The sequence below is a fragment of the Anthonomus grandis genome, chromosome 22, assembly GCF_022605725.1.
Source record: "Anthonomus grandis grandis chromosome 22, icAntGran1.3, whole genome shotgun sequence".
Classification (NCBI taxonomy): Eukaryota; Metazoa; Arthropoda; class Insecta; order Coleoptera; family Curculionidae; genus Anthonomus; species Anthonomus grandis.
The window spans coordinates 7664094-7682180 of NC_065567.1; the positions used below are offsets into that span (position 1 = coordinate 7664094).

Below are 18087 nucleotides of genomic sequence, written 5' to 3' on the forward strand. Positions count from 1 at the left end.
ACCCATTACCCAATACACATTTCTTCACAAATTTTGCATAAGTAACCTACGTTTAAAATAATAAAAGTTAAAGCAATTGTTACATCCAATATACAACATCCGCATGGAACTACATAATGTATTATGCGCATCTTAATGATCACTTGTCTCTATCTATACGAATTTGTTTAAAACGTTTTATTTATTTGCTTGCGTTATAAGACTTTAAATTGATTTGTTTATAATAGAGTGGGGTGTTCATTTACAATCTCTCTTCTTTAATAATTTAAGTTGATAATTTAAAATAGAAAAAAGCGAGAAAGAAAAAAAGTTTATTTAAACAAAAAGTTAAAGATTGCAATATTCGACATAATTTAAGTTATTAATAGACATAAGTGTTTTTTTTTAATGGTAGATTTATAGTTAGTTGGTATATTACAAATACCCACAATCCTCAAACAGATTGTTCTTGCAACAATATTATTTTAATATATTTCTGAAATACGAATGTTCGTTGACAGATTTATTTTAAATAGAGCAATGTGCCAGTCTTTACTGTACGATAAATAAAGCAAAATATGTGATACCTTCTCCTATTTGACAAAGACAAAATTGAGAATTCATTTAAGAGTAATTATATCTCTAATTAATCTAATAAAGTAATTATATAAAATGTTTAAACAATTTTCAGTGATTTATTTCTAAATATAATGAAAATAGACATAAATAACACTGACATTCTAAACATTTATCGGTGGAAGCAAAAAAACCCAGAGATGAGGGACCGCCTCCTGTCCTAGTGTAGTTTTGCGACGTAAACAAATGTAGAACAGTTTTTAAACAAGGAAAAATGTTTAAAAATTTCCGTATTGTGATTCGCGAAGATCTAATTCACTTAACCCCTCCAAACCTGATTTTTTTTTAATAGAGCAAAAAAAAATTTTGATAGAAATTAATGCTTAAAGGGAGCTCAAAAGTGATAATATACAATATATATATATTTTTTTAATCATTTAAACAAAAGCTAGCATAATTGTGCACAGGGGGCTTGTACCACAATGTAATAATACCTTTCCAAAGTAAATAAAAAGATATTCATATACTTGTATAACATATTTATTGATGAAATTATACATTTTTATTTAAAAAAAAAATGTGTAAAGAAAAATTTGACATTAGAATGGAATACATATGGTATAAGCATAGTATAACAAAACAAAATTACTTTCTATGATACAATAAAAAACAGTTTCTTTCTTTTTTTATACAAATGTGCACATTACATTTTTCACAAAAAAAATGAGTCTTATTGCAATTTGAGTACTTGCATCGTTTTCCTTCTTTGGCTCCATTAAGTTGAGGCATATGATCAACACTATTATACCGAATTGCAGTAATAGCTCTGGTTTCTTCATGTCCTAATCTTTGTTTTTTTCGCGGTATTGGTAGTGTCTCGCTGCCACTAGGTCTATCTCTTTTATTATCTTGAACTGTCTTATTTGCCTTGATTAAACTTTCACCAAGCCGCATTTTGAATTCCAAAAGTGATAATTGTTCTTTTATTGGAATATTGAGGATCTTACAATCTTGTCGATATTCAAACCAACTATTTACTGCAGGAAAATCCACTGCATGAAAAATCATTCTTAGGGTCCATTTTCTTGAACGAATATAAATTCTATACAAACTTATCATCTGATCCAGAACATCAACACCGCCCATAGAATGGGTATAAAGTTTTACGATTTCTGGTCTTGGTACATCTATATAGCATTTTTTATTCTTAACCCATCTAACAACAGTATCTTCATTCCCAACACCGACAAAATTTGAAGCCAAAACTACACTACGATTGTCAATCCGTAGTCCATCCATTGAAGGGCAGCATAGGAAGAAAAATAGTTGTCAAAGTATAGTTTGTGCCCTTCATTTGTTATTCTTTTGGAAAGTTGAAGTACTATTGTGGCACCAAATCCAAACCTTTTCATTAAATCGGCACTCAATCCTGTAGACCCGCCTTGGTATAAAATAAAGTCATAGGCTATTCCCGATTTTCCACATAGAACAAACGATTTTATTCCCCAGGGTGTAGGTTTGTTTTTTATGTATTGAACAACAGAAAAATGTCCTCTAAAGGGAATAATCTGCTCGTCGATGCAAAGATTCTCTTCCAATTTCAATTCCAGACATCGTTTTCGAATACTTTCATATAAAGGTCTTACCTTATAACATTTATCTGTTGTATCTTTGGGAATGTCTAAGTTGTTTACACAATGCAAGTTAGAACGAAGTTGAAAAAAACGATCTCTTGACATTTTTTCCCCAAAAATGTTGATACGCTTTTGGGGAAAAAATATAAAAGTTTTATTCTAATATACATAAAAGTTTTATTCTAATATAAAGGTACTTGCGGAAACTTCAAGCACCCTGCTATAATGTGTAGACCAAACAAGCTTTTTATTTTATCTGAAGTTGTAGTTTCTTCTTTCCATACAAAGTCGGGGGGTAAAAAATCATCTTTAGTCCATTTTATAGATTCTTTCGACGTGACAATTTTGCTGAATTCGTACTGTTGTGATGTAGGGGACCAGCAAAAATTGACAGGGGCAAGTCATCCTCGTCATCCCAGTGCAACTCCGGTATTTCCACTGTAGTGGGCCCTTCTTTGTCAGCACCCAGGCGAACGATATTTTGCGCACTGGGTTGAGATTCTTCAAATTTATATAAATTATTACACTCCTATTCCTCCTCACTAAGTTCAATGTCGGATATTGATTCCAAAAATTGCAATAAAACTGCAACATCTTTTTCATTTTCTGGGTCGTACATTTTCCCTAAAAAAATACACCCTGTATCTATTAACGTCAAAATAAAATAAACACTAATAAGATATAAAAAAAAAATATTTTATTATTCTTATGCCAAACGTGTATATAAATCGAATAAGTATAAAAAATATAACGTCGAAATCGGGTGTGCATAATTATGCACAAACAAAAACACATTATGTTTTTATGCTTATAAAGACATATTTTTATCAAAATACTCTAGAAACTAAATTTGTCTATCCCTGTGCTAAATATTTGTGTAAAAAAAATGCAAAAAACATTTTAGATTTCATTGATTAATATTGATTTATTTTTACTTACCACAGCTGATTTGGTGCATGGCGGCTATTGCCAATAAATAAATGAAAATTCTGATACGCCTTCCATCTATCGTATCCCAAATCGATAAAACTTTAGAGAAAACTGTACAACTTATTTATCCAGAGTAATATTACAGACTAGTTTAAACTTATACCACTAGAGGGTGACACTTGAAATAACTGTGCATAATTATGCCCAGAGGGTCTTAAAGGGTTAAGATTGTCTTTAATTATGACGACTGTCGGGAAATTAATCAAATGTGGGAGTGTGGTGCATCGAATTGACAATGCAATGGATATAGCTGCATTAAAATAGGACAAGATAAACTAAGTACATACGTATACTCATGATTTACAAGCAAAAAAATTAAACAATGATACATATGACACACAGTTTTATAATATCATAAGATACATAGTCACGTAGCTGGTGCAATTTCTACGTAAGATAATTTCCACAACACTATTTTTCTCCTGTTTTCGTTTCTTTCTCTTTATTTTAAATTGATTTTTGCAAAACATTTAAAACACATTACTTCTTGTATAGGGTCTAAATTGATAATAATCTAAACCCTAGGCATAAATTATTGTTTGAAAGAAATTCTTTGCTTGATTAATGCAAATTTAGTTTTTTGTTTGGGTGCGACACACTTTCTATTTTCTGTCTGTTTGAACATACAGATCGTGTTTTCGTTCGTTACTTATAGGAAACCGCATAGAGGCGAAATTTTGCAACGTCGCGCGTGTACGGGTGCCTGCGACAGAGCACCGCCCCGGCCGGCTCGAGGACGGGATTAGCAGAGACAACCAAAGAGACGTGCAACTAGATCGACAATTTTATCCTATTGTTGTTGCTCTCTTTAATCTGTATATACTGTATTTCATTGTCTCTCTCTTCCCTTAAAAAAAGGTGAGCTAAGGTGGCGTCACAATACTAATCCTTCGCAATGCTAAATGTATTTAATTATCAGAGCACTCAAGATAAAACATTCTTCCATCTCCGTCTAAATGAATGCAAAAATACGGGATAGCTTGTGTCCAATTCTCTAGTATTTCTTAAATTATATTTAAGTAAGGCAACAGTGCAATCCTTGCTCAACATGAACACGTGAATTTCAATATGGCTGAATAGTTGTTGTTGCTGATTAATTTTGTTTTGTTTTACATCCTTAGTTGAGATTTTGGACGAGTCCTTAAATTTTACGTATTTTATTACCCACCGGATTTAGATGAACTTGATAACAATAGTTAGTAGTTGTAGTTTATTGTAGGATACAAATTTTAGTGTTTTGACTTGTGTTAGGAACAGAAATATGTTCATTAAGGTAATTGTTAAGGCCGTAGTTAAAATAGGTATTCCATGCTGATTCAAAAGGAAAAATTTTGCAAAAAAAAACATTTAAAAAAAAAGTAAGAAACTAATATAAATAGTCAAATGAATTTAATTTTAATAATATAACTTAATATAATTACAAGAATAACATTTGTTCGGACTACCTGTGCTGACCATTTGCTGCTATTTTTAATTTAGCTGTAATATTTCTGTTTTATTCTTTTAATTAATTTTTATTGATTAAAAAAATACTGCATCATAAATACTAGAATATGTGTATACCATGTATGTATTTCATACACATACATATTTAACATTTTATTCATTATTATAGAATAGAACAGACTTATCTATTCTTTACTAATTAGTAGAAAAACAGTTTTATCACTTTACCAAATCAATTTCATTTATTATGGATACCTGTTTCGCTAACGATATTAGCATCTTCAGCAAAACTTTTTTTATTTGTTTTAATTAAAATCATCAGTTGCTTAATAGCCGAGGTTTGAATTATGGCGGCAAACGCTGTCTGCGCCATCTACGTTCACCTTTCACAAAGAGAGACAAAGATGGAAAATAATCGGATATTTTATTAGCGCACAGTTGCGCGTCTCTTTGGTTGTCTCTGGGATAACACATGGATGAAACTTGTATGGTGAAAATCGGAATCGTATATCGGCCATCTTGCTTGGCAAATTGACAGGGAGCTGACAGACAGTTGTTGACATTGACTGATAGAACATCATTTGTCATTGTCATACCATTTGAGATTTGAGTTTGTTTTTCATTTCAATGAATGCCAGCGTGGGTTGAGTTTGCTATTTGTTTTAAGGATATTATTTTAAATTCATGACTGTTTTTCTGAAAAGTTCTCTTTCAATATTGGGAGTAAAGTTTTAATTAATTTGCAGCAAGTAATTCCAGGTTTCTGGTAAGAAAATCTGATTTTATTTATTACTATTATGTTTTTGTATTGTCAATCTTTAGTCTTTAATAAAATCAAATTCAGTTGATTTCAATGAAGAAGTTTCACTTTTTAAGTATTTAATTTTTAACTTGATTATTATAAATACATATTACAAAATGTCTGGCCTCTCATTTTCTATTCAACAATTAAAAATTGATTGAAATTTTCCTGACCTTGATGTAAGAGTATGTATATTTTAAATGTTTCTGAGAAACAGTAATAAAAGATTTTTTTAATTTCCTTCAGTTCATATTACAAGAAAAACATGGAGAGGGATATGCAATGTAAATATTATTAAGACTTTGAGCTATAGAATTTCTTCTGATCAGTTCTCCACAAATTTTAATAATGCTGATACTGCTGGCTTTACACTACAACACATATTTATTTAAACAGTTATTTTGTTTTTTTTTACATGAATCTTTAAGTAAATTGATTTATAAGGTTTGCACTGTCTATTTTTTTATTTTATTTCCTGCTTGTATCATACCACTTCCTGTGTTCACTGAGACAAGACATAAGGTATAGTGGCTAAGAGACCTGAGCACCCGGAATGGATCAGAATTAATGTTTTTCTTACAACTTGGTTTTTTAAGAGTTTCTTTTTATTTTATGTAAACATCTATCCTTGAATTAAGTTTTTAGTAATATTATAGTTCCAAGATATGTTTTTAGTATTATAAGAGACCAACAAATATATTCTATGTAAGTGATATATGTTTATGCTAAAGAGTTGTTTTCATTTTGAAAGAGTTTATTTTGTTTTGTTGAGGGATATATTGTTTCTTTTAATAATACTTTGTTATAGAATTTTTAATTAATTTTAAAAATTAATATTTAGATTATAATTTGAATAATTTTAAAATCTGTTTAATTTTTCTTTAGGAAACAGATACAAGTACATATTAAATAAGAATAATTCATCCTCTATTGACTCTATGTTTTAATAAAATGAGGATATTATTAACCTAATGGGAATGCCTTTAGATGTATTATGAGAAAATAGCACAAAAATGTTGACAACCTTTTCTAATCGGTATAAAATTAGGGTAGTTCAGTGCTAACAAAATAATTTTAAACATTTTTAGATTAATTTTAATTTATATAATGTCTGTTATGATGAATTATTGAATATTATGTATATCATTTTCAGTAATTTTTTTTTCCAGGAAAATTAAATAATAAATGTACTAAAGCAAAAAAAACATTGTTTTATTTCCATTTGTCCAATTGGTGATATGTCGTACACTATTGTTAGTACAATTTCGTAGATTATTGCAGTAAATTAACTTATTTAGATATGTAAAATAAAGCTGAAAAGTTTTATTTTTGTTCAGATCAATATCTGATGCTAACACCTAATGAAAAAGGCTTTTTTCTCTATGAGTAACCTTTTTGATTAGGCGTTTGCTTTAGATATTACGATTAAATGATAAGATTGTCAGATTAAATAAAATGTGATTTCCCGCCTTAATTTGGCCACGCCTTTCTACCATTTCGATTGGTCCAATTAGACACGTCAAACTGTCAAGTCAGTTACAACAGTTTCCGCTGCCAAGCGAGAGGCCGCTAGCTGATTTGTCAGAAGAATTTCTTTCAGTTTGTATGCAACCACCACTTCTCTATATATTTGTGTTCTGTGTGGGATAAGTAAACATCTGACTTTCGTGGGAGGTGCGTCGTTTGGCGACAAAATGTCCCAAAATATTACGCGAAAATCCAGGCATTTTTTAAATATTTATTCTAATGCGGGTTTTACAGACATGACAATGTGTAAAACCCGCATAGAATTGTAATCTTAAAATGTTTAATATGCTGTGTTTTGCATAATGAAAATTAAGGCGTTATTCTAATAAAAAATGAAATATCAACTCTGATAAAAATATGATAAAAAATCAGAAATAAAACTCTAATAAACAAACTTAACAACATATCATTTTTTAAATAAATGGCTCAAATAAACCAAACTACCTAACCAAACCGAAAAAAACAAAATCGGTTGACCTGTAAGCGAATAGTAAGCAAAAATGGAAGACATTTTATCAACTTTGGTAGGTCAAATGGTTGCCTCATAGTTTCACACATTATATTAAATAGCAAACAATTTTCCATCTTACTTCGCCAAAAAAATTGATGCAAGTTGATGCAATTTATCAGTAAGAATATATGGTAATGAACAGTTAGTTGAGTCCAAATATTTATTATTTTTTTAATATGTAACTAATATTTTCGAGAAAATAAGTAATGCAATTTTCAAATTCTTCCCCAAATTTTTTACAGTACCTAATAGGTGCAAAAAAAATACTGCAGTATTTAGCATTTAATACGTTTAAAAACCAGTTGATTATTATTGTTAGAATTGTCATTAGGATGCTCAGTTAAAAACTCAGAAGTCGAATAATTTAAAATGATACATTCCACACTACACTACGCTTTGACAGTTCGAGAGTAGCGAATAGTGAATAGTTTCCAACTATGCAGGCGTGCTGCAATTGAATGACCTGCAAGGTCCCTAGACTTAGCACGATTAGATTTTTTTCATTTGAGGATATTTAAAAAGCAAAGTTTATAAAACTCCACCTGAAAATATTAATAGTTTAAAGTATCGAATTACGCGCGAATGTCAAAAGGAATTTCAAAACAGATTTTATTATTGTCTCGCGAATAGCGGAGCACATTTTGAGCACTTACGTTAAAATAAATTCTGTAAACTGATTAAATTGTTTATGTTTTAAACACCCTTTTATATCCTTAGTATCTATAAGTCTATAAACTTACCTTTTTGATACACCGTTGGGATGAGGTCGATAAAATATTTATTATTACCAGACATTATAGCTCACTAGTCACTGGTAAGTCAACCGATTTCATTTTTTGGCACTGTTGAATATAATTTTAATCGTGCTCACAATGATGTGTCGCACAATGGGGGTTCCCATTAGACATATCAAAGTGAGGTTAGCTGGAGGTGTTAACAGAACATTGTCAAATATAAAAGTAAACGTACCCCTGTATATCTAGATTGACGTATTTTTTTTTGTAAGAATTTATTAGGGATGGTTGGTTTTGAAATGAAAGCACTGTATAATACACGTATATGGCTATACGTCGCGTAGTCCCAGCAATAAAAAATTAGTATTAATACACAATTAAGTTTGATTTTCCCCGATAAAAAGAAAATTAATGATTATTAAATATGAATTAGGATATAAACAGAGAATGAAAGAAAAAAAAAGAAAAGGTAAATAAGATAATAGATTAAGACATATTTTTATTTTATTTAAATTCCTGAAAATAGCAAATCAGCAAACAGGAAAGCTTGAATCTGTCACATAAGCAATAAATAATTTTGAGGAAAATCGAATTTTATTTGGAAATTGAAAATTGTATTTAATAGTATACATTTTAAATCCTCGAATTCTTCTGAAGCGGATCAGAACAGATTATATGACCCCCCGAAAAATGGATTTGGCTAATACCGGGCCTCGTATCCCCTAACATCAGCAGTCCAAACGTTTTTTTGTTGTTTATTTAAATTTCACTCTTCGAAAAAATTAATACTTTGTAACAAATAAACATTCGGTTAATACTTTACTTAAGTCATTGTCTAAACCGGATCGTATTAAGGAACTTCTCAAAAATTTACCTGTTTTGAGAATTTTTGTTGCTATAAAAATTTTACTTTCCTTAACAACCTTTTTTAATGAAGTAGTTGGCTGTGCCACCAAATTGCCTCCCAGGGACTCATGCTTGTATGTCTTTGTCTAAAACTCGCGACCGTTTTCCACAGGGATTCGTAGTTTTCATTGTAAATGAATATATTTCAACTAATTCCTTCAATAAACATATTATTAAATTTTGGTTTACCGACTAAAAATTATTCTCAATGACCTAAATCGATACAAGACTGCATATATTTTATTGTTTTGCTACCTAATAGCTAGTAATTGGGTTATTTAATTTCGTTTTTTTTTTAACTAAACATCTTCAATTAAAAATCACTTGTCTACATTTTAAAAACAGGACTCCTAAATGTAAGAGCTCTTGAAAACTAAATTTAATTGCATCATAAAAACTAAAACAATAACGCCGACAACTTACAAAAACAGTGTCTTAAATTTATCTTATTATTGAAAATGTAAGTTCCTATTGTGTTAATAGCGTTTTATTTGCTTAGTTTATTGATTTTGTGTTTTTATTTTTAAAGTTTACTGCTCTTAATTCCAGTATGAAATTATATGTCCTTCATCTACATCATATTAAGAAACAAAACTGAACTAAAGTTGATATCTTTTTTTTTCCTTGGGCTCTACAGGAAACCTGGTGTCTGTTAATTCTAAGATCTTCGAAAAAAAAACCCAACAAAATTATTTGCCATAACTACTCTTTTAAACTGTTATTATGACTGAATTGGCGTCTTTTGATCGAGTTTTTCGATTGTTCCTTTAGTTTAGTTTTTAGCCACTTAAGATGTTCACTTCAATATATTCCTAATTTTTTCCTGTAAATGTCAGTTACCACTTAGTAAAAAAACAATATGTTAAATTTCATTATTAAATATACATTTTTTTTTTCAGATTCCAGAATGTGGATAATCGCAACAGCTTTACTCTTTCTATCCATTGCGACTCCAGGATCTACAATATTCCGCTGTCCAAAAGGAGCCGACTGTCCAGAAGAAGGTGCTATAATCTGTAGCTCATTTCAATTCCTAGATGAATTGGGACCAAAGCAGTATAAGACTATCACAAAACTTATAGTAACAAATGCTTTAATAGATAAAGTTCCTGCAAAAGTAAAATATCTTAAAAACTTAAAATATTTCGATATCTCGGGAAACAGCATCCAAGTGGATTCAATCCCCTCTCTGCCTCAGTTAAAGATTTTAAAGCTGAATCAAAATAATATAAAAGATATTCGTATATCATTGCTACCAAAAAATATTGAAGAATTGCATTTGTCAAATAATTTTTTAACTCACATTCCAAAAGACTGGAGTACACTAAAGTCACTAAAAGCTATTAATATTGGAAAGAATTTAATAGATTGTAGTTGCCAAAGTAACAATATTCATGTATATCAAGCATTACTTAAACATGATATTAAAATTCTAGCGCCAGTAATCTGCCACAGTCCAAAGCAATTTGCTGGTAAAAATATAGAATTTGTACACTGCACGTATGATGACGATATGATTAACGATCAACCTCTAGAGGGCTCTGGAGATGGTGAAGACATTTTTAATGATACCAAAAGTACAGCGCCAATTTTTTCCGAAGAATATTTTCACGAAGAAAACGAAATTATCGATGATAAAGATGACTTACCACAAGAACAAGCATTTGTACCCGTTAATCAAGAAACTATAGGAGAAGACGAGGGTAGCGGACAATTTGAAGGCAGTGGGGCATTTGATGTTGGCAATGTTCTTACTTGCATAGTTAATTGCGTTTCACCAGAACCATTGGGATCTAATGATTCTGTAAATGATTCCGTTAAAGCGCCTGAACCTCAAGATCAGCTTCGAATTATAGCTGAAGATATTATTAATCCGATAATGGGAATAAAAACAACAGTAACGACCACAAGCACAACAGTAAAAACACTTACTGAAGTTTATTCAAATTTACCACATACTCATGAGACAACTGAGAAACCTACAGAAATCAAATTAACTGCTAATGTAAGTCAAGCAGGGTCTCCAGGGCCCATTCCTGAAGACCCTGGCTTAATCCTAAAAACACGAACTGAAGAAGTTAAGAAAACGGCTTCAATAGCTCAAAATAACTATGCAGTTTATATTGTTGTAATTTGTGGTTTATTACTCACAGTTGTATTTCTCATATGTCTAGTTAAAAAACAAAAAGCAAAGAGACTAAAGAAAAATCGACGAGATATAGATAAGACTGACTACGGTGAAGAAATGAAGACTTTAGAAAAACCCACTATAACACCTATAAATGAAAAAAATGGGAAGCCTACTAGAGTTCCAGAGCAAGTTCCTTTAATTAATGAACAAAATGGTAAAACTCATGAGGATGCAATATTAAACAGCTTTAGGTCTACCGAAGATCGAAAAATAAATGGAAATACTATTGAAACTTCTACCAACGGTGATACTTCTAAATATAATGACGGTGAGGAAGAACCTATTCTGCGTGAGAAATTCCCCAACACTTTAACTCCACTTACTGAAAGAGTTACTATAAGGGCTTCTGAAATTCCTGACTCAATGCCCAAAACGCCAGTTCTTGTACACCGACAAAAAAACAGTGAAGGCGAAGTAGTAAGCACAGTCTTAGGTTTATAAGTAAAATCTATCTCAGTATTGACTATTTGGAAGTGAATTGTGATAAAAAAACGTGTTTGTGGTTCCTACGGTTGTAAATACAAGAATTATCCCTGTTATCTTCTTTTAGGAATATATTTTAAAAATGTGTTTTTAGGTTTATAATTAACTTAAAATCAAATATTTATAATATGGCTATTTGTTCTATAACGAAAACTGAACAATATTAAATAGACATGTTTTCATTTATACATAGTTCTTTAATTAATTTCATTCTATCTGAACAAAATCTTGCGAAATTTAAGTGTAATAAAAAAAAAGAAATGTATTCTCTCTAAATACATTTATTCTATTTATAAATTAGATATATTTATTTTAGAAAATATGTTTTTAGTAAATAGACAATAAAAATTATTTAGGTGTCCTACAAAATAGTTTATGTTAAGACTCAAATTTGCTACATAATCTTCTTAACCCTTAATTATCCGCGACAAGGGAGTTTAATATTTGGTTATTAACAGGGCCGCAGAGATAAAGACCGCGCCGGGTCTAAAAATTTACGGGACCCTATACAAACATCATAAAAGTTTTTCAAAAAGTAGCATATCACCACAAAATTTGGTAGCAGGGGGTTTTTGGGGCGAGAAATTCGAATTCAATTCGACATACATCCTAGAAGGCGCTGTCAGCGATATTCCGAGGTGACAAATACGTGTACAACTTTTTGTGCCTCAGTATATATGAGTTTTTTAATAAAAATCTAACCTTTTCATTTAATATAACTCTAAAAAATTATACCTTTTTAGAGCCGCTCACAGCGACGGATTTCCAGGTAATTAATTCTTTAATTTTGAATGCGGCCAAAATAAAAAAAATTATGTTATGTACCATTATAATTTTTTTCTAGCGAAAGCTTCAGTTTTTCAATTTTCGAGGGGTAAGTTAATCAAAAATACATACAGAGCTAAGCAGTACTAATCAAAACTAACCAATATAAAAAAATAAGAAAGCGCGACATCCTGCATTATCGAAACCGTGACTTTTGAATACACGTAAATTTTTCAATATACAGGGTGTCCGAAAAGTCAACGATAATACTGAAGGGGCTGATGGAGCAACTCATAAGCACCCAGAAAAACATAAAATGACCTTAGTAAAAAATCGATGGTTTTCGAGATCTTGGCACTTTAGTGGAAGTCACCAAAATCCTACTCTTGGATCAGATTTTCGATTGTCACGCCTTAAAAATAGATATTTTTTAGAATCTCTTTTTAGCTATGCAACACTGAATAGCAATTTTACTGATCAAAGACAAATATTAAACTAAACGGCCAAAAAATTTAATAAGAAATCTATTCTAAAATAAAGTATTACTTATTTTTATTTTTTTAACTTTGAATTTGACCGCTTATACTGGACCAAAAAAATTGTACGGCAACCTGGCTAATACCTTAAAAACTCTGCTCATTTAATCTACTTTTTAAAATTACCTAATTTTTTTTAACAGTTTACTACTATTGTGTTATAGTAAATGTTTTTTTAACAGTTTACTATTATTGTGTTATAGTAAAAAATTACCCTTATTCACCTTATGATATCATTGTAAAAAATTAAACAAATTTTTAAGTTATATTTAAAATGTTTAACTAACTAACGTTTCTGTTACCTTTGGATTTGTTTTTGAGTTCATTTTCCTGTGGACTTTGAGCTGTTTGTTTTATTGGTTAATCATTTATTATGCCCTTGCCGTATACCGCCCAAGAATATGCAAACATGCATCTCATTTATGGTGAATGCAGACGAAATGCTCTAGCAGCATCTAATTTTTATCAAGAAAGATATCCGAATTTGGCCCGATATCCTGACTATCGTATATTTATTAATGTTCACCGCTCATATTCCAAAGGCAGAATGCCTTATGCTCCTGTTCGAGAGGGAAGAACTCGTATTGATTATGTTGATCAAGTTTTAGAAGAAAGTGATAATGATCCGACTACTTCGGCACGAGCAATCGAAAGAAGAACAGGGATACTGAAATCGGTAGTAAACGACATCACTAGGCGATTTCAATATCACCCTTATCATGTTCAAGGAGTGCAAAGCCTACTGCCTCGAGACTATACGAACCACGCCTACAATTTTGCCGCAGAATGTTGCAAAAAAATCAAGAGGATCCGAATTTTTTAAATAATATACTGTGGTCGGATGAGAGTACATTCAAAAAGGATGGCTTTATGAACATGCACAATTTGCACACTTATGCGTTGGAAAATCCCCACTCTATTCGAGAAGAAAGGTCACAGTATCGATTTAAAGTAAACTTGTAGACCGGTATCTTGAACCGACGTGTAATTGGCCCATTCGAATTACCAAAAAATTTGAACTGGCAGGCTTATTTAGATTTTTGTCGAAACAACCTACCAATTATTTTAGAAGATGTTCCTTTGGCCAGTCGCCGAATATTGTGGTTCCAAAATGATGGTTGCCCGGCATATAATGCCCATGAAGTTCGTCGGTATTTAAACCAAACATACCCCAACAAATGGATCGGCCGACTTGGTCCAATTTTATGGCCTCCCAGGTCTCCAGACCTAAACCCTTTCGATTTTTTTTACTGGTTGCATAAAAGAAAAGGTTTATGCAAGACCAATAAATAATATTGCTGAATTACGGCAGCGAATAAATGATGCAGCCCAAGATCTTAACGCTGCCAGGAATGCAAGATTAATCAATAGGTCATTTATTAAAAGATGCCACGCCTGCATTCGCGTTGGTGGTAGACAGTTCGAACATATTATTTGATTTTTTAATTTTTTTTTAAGTTAAATAAAAATATTTTTTGAACATAACATAATTATAAATTTGTTTTATTTTTTCCATAAGGTAGATTAGGTTTATCTTTCACTCTATCACAATAACAGTAAAGCTTTTTTTAAAACATATTGAGTAATTTTAAAATTAAATTAAATGAGCAAACTTTTTAAGGTATTAGCCGGGTTGCCGTACAATTTTTCGGTCCAGTATGAGCGGTCAAATTCAAAGTTTAAAAAATAAAAATAAGTAATACTTTATTTTAGAATAGATTTCTTATTAAATTTTTTGGCCGTTTAGTTTAATGTTTGTCTTTGATCAGTAAAATGGCTATTCAGTGTTGCATAACTAAAAAGAGATTCTAAAAAATATCTATTTTTAAGGCGTGACAATCGAAAATCTGATCCAAGAGTAGGATTTTGGTGACTTCCACTAAAGTGCCAATATCTCGAAAACCATCGATTTTTTACTAAGGTCAATTTATGTTTTTCTGGGTACTTATGAGTTGCTCCATCAGTCCCTTCAGTATTATCGTTGACATTCCGAACACCCTGTATTTATAGCACGCTTTGATAGAAATAAAATAGTGTAGGGGCCTATGGTGATATCAAATATTATTTCTAGCAAAATTTTGGTGACTGATTAGAACCATTAGAGCCCTTAAAAAATTTTCTAAGCTAAAATTTTTGAGTCGATAATGCCATGATACGACGTTTTTTCTACCTTAGAAATGCGGGACATGCTATGCGTATATGCCCAAGAAAATTTAAAATTATACGTATATGCCCAAGAAAATTTTGCACGAAGAGCGCGCCGGCGATATGTGGATGTGTTTCCAAATACATAAAAGGCATCCTAATTTCAAAACTTAAAAACCTGTACGACAGACTTGAAGGAAGCGGTTCTTTTCGTCCTTCGGCAATTTCTCGAATATTCCTTAAAGAAAAACTGCATTCTTACCATTTCACTACTGTTTAAAATTTGCTACCCCTGACTGAGCTTTTGGAACATCACCCATTGCAATTACTAACCGCTGGATCGGTCGAGCCAAATGGCATATAATATAGCCGCCTCGGAGCCCTGATTTTAACCCCCTCGACTTAGTCATACGGGGATACATGAAATCAGTTATTTATCACGCCACAATTAATACTTGGGAAGAGATATGGAAAAACACCAGAATGCAGCAGAATTATTTCGAGACAACAACGTATTGTTTAATATCAGTTTTATGAGAAACGGGTAGCTAAGTGTATAGAAGTTAATCGAGATCACCTTCAGCATTTGTTTTAAAATAAAAAAAACATATATTTTCATTGCTGTTGATATTACCGTTTGGGTCTTGTCTATATTCTTCTATGCAATACATATTTAACAATTAAATAAAGTATCATGTCTTTACAAAACATATGACTATGACTATGACACCTTATTTCCATACCATTTATTAATCGAACAAAATCAAAAATTAAAGAATTCAATTTAGTTGAATAACTATAAAAAATTATTCAAAAACGGTTCGACAAAGGTATACCTTTCTTAAATAATATTGATTAAAATTTTAAGATTTCTATAAAAAATCCATATACAATAAGCTAGAAAAATTTTGTATATGTTGTTATCTAATCGGACTGTCGCGTTGCCGAGGGCCCCCTCTAACATTTACACATAAATTGCAACACATAATTTACAATAACATTGAATTCGAATTCATTGACACCAAAAAACCTCTATACCAAATATATACCTCTATAATACCTCTCCTATTACCAAATTTCGTGTTGATGTTTCTTTTTGTATGAATTATTAAAAAATAATGAAAATAAAATTAAAACTTTAACGTCCTTTATCTCGGTTGTTATGAATTTTTGGGCTAGACAAATTTGGTCAAATCGTACCAAAGAATATGCTTTTACTCTATGTCCGCTAAGTTATGGAACATCCTGTATTTAATGAGGTTAAATATTGAATATTATATTTCAATAATTCTTACAAATATGAATCAAATCAGACAAGTTTTTAAATGAAACAACCAGAAAATCATGGGAATGCGAGCTGAAAAATAAGAGAATGTGTACACACAATAAGTAAATTAACAGTTTCGAGTGTACTTAGACTTACAAACAAAATTCTAAACATGTCATTTAAAAAAAAGAAAAATCACCACTTCAGTATTCCGGGCTCCTCCAAAAATCTCGGATCCGGGAAAATTCCCTCCATTCTCCCCCTTTCTCAGTGGACCTGGTTATTAAGTTAATATTCTAAAATAAATCCGCACCAACGCGAGTCCACAAAATTTATTAAATATTTATTTATAATTTATGGTGTAGTATAAAATTATGCTATTTTTTGTCCATTCAAATTGGGTAAACATTTTTGTTGTATTTTTCTAAAGAAAACTGCCTTTTTTCGTGATGTTAGAACAGTTACTTTAACAGTTACAGTAGGTTAACACTAGCCCCAAGTTTTTAACAGGGTGGGCCCATGAAAAACTTGCCACCCCAGTTCTTTTACGTATTTTATGAAATAAAAAAACGCTCTTACACGCCAATTTTTGATTCGAGGAGGACCAATAAATTTATAATTTTCAACGCTCCAACTTATCCCTTACGCGGGTATCAACCCCAACATCTTAAGTAGGAATAGGAGTCTATCTTCTTATTTTAATGCTCTTTCGATTTTAATTCTATTCCTTTGGTTTAAAAGATCTGCTGTTATTTGTCGCCATGTGACAGCTTGTCAAAATTAATTTTAAAGTAGGAATAATGAACAGACTAAAAACTAACAATTAATAGTATACAATAATCATTTAAAATTAAACCATCATTGCTACAAAATAAAAACAAAACTTCTGTTCTATTTAATAACAATAAACTTATTAAATAATAGAATCAAATTGAGCCCCTTAACATTCATACAGAAATAAAATCAATTTTCCATTTCTTGTCTTACATTCTGCAACATATTCTCACCTATCCTTTCAGACTCTGTGAGAATCCGCTATTGTAAATCTTGAAGAGAAGTCGGCTCCGTTTTATGTTTATAATTGATTTTGAATGACAACAAAGGAAAAAATTATTAGGGGAAAGATCCGGGGATCTGGCAAGCCATTCGATAGATACATTCAATTCAGCTGTCCCTGAACATCTCATTTAAAAATCGTTGAACAGGTGCTGCGTAATGGCGTGGCGTACTGTCTTTTTGAAAAAAAAAAACCATTTTGTTCGGTCAAATTCTCATCTTTTGCAATTTACTCCCTCATTCTAGGAACCATATTTTGTTGGAGGAGAGCTAAATACAGTTCCAAACAGATTACCTGGTAAAAAAAGGCCCGATTAGTTTTCTGCCCAAGATACCAGCCCAGACATTTTTTTTTCTGGATATTGAGTGTGGGCTTCTCTATACATAGGCGGATTTGAATCGCTTTAATATCTGAAATTGTGTCGATTATTCAATCCATGTAAAAAATAAGCATTCGTCCGGAAAACAAATTTTGTACAGAAAAAGTGGATTTCCAATACATTTTTGACTCATATCTTTGACGTATTCAAGTCGTCAGT

At 31.1% G+C, this 18087-nt stretch overlaps 1 protein-coding gene and 1 long non-coding RNA gene across 2 annotated transcripts in view; one reads left to right on the top strand and one right to left on the bottom strand.

Annotated features, from left to right (window-relative positions):
- Positions 1-11967, top strand: part of LOC126748221 (protein windpipe) — a 97244-nt gene extending 85277 nt beyond the window's left edge. The window contains exon 2 of the mRNA XM_050457305.1: positions 10005-11967. Within this exon, the coding sequence (XP_050313262.1) occupies positions 10013-11737 (1725 nt within the window). The 5' untranslated portion in view covers positions 10005-10012 and the 3' untranslated portion in view covers positions 11738-11967. The remainder of the gene's footprint in view (positions 1-10004) is intronic.
- Positions 1083-3448, bottom strand: LOC126748235 (uncharacterized). The gene is made up of 2 exons (XR_007664671.1): positions 3129-3448; positions 1083-2813 (listed from the first exon to the last, which is right to left on the bottom strand). It is a non-coding gene; the product is annotated as an uncharacterized LOC126748235 (long non-coding RNA).
- Positions 11968-18087: the final 6120 nt, after the last annotated feature.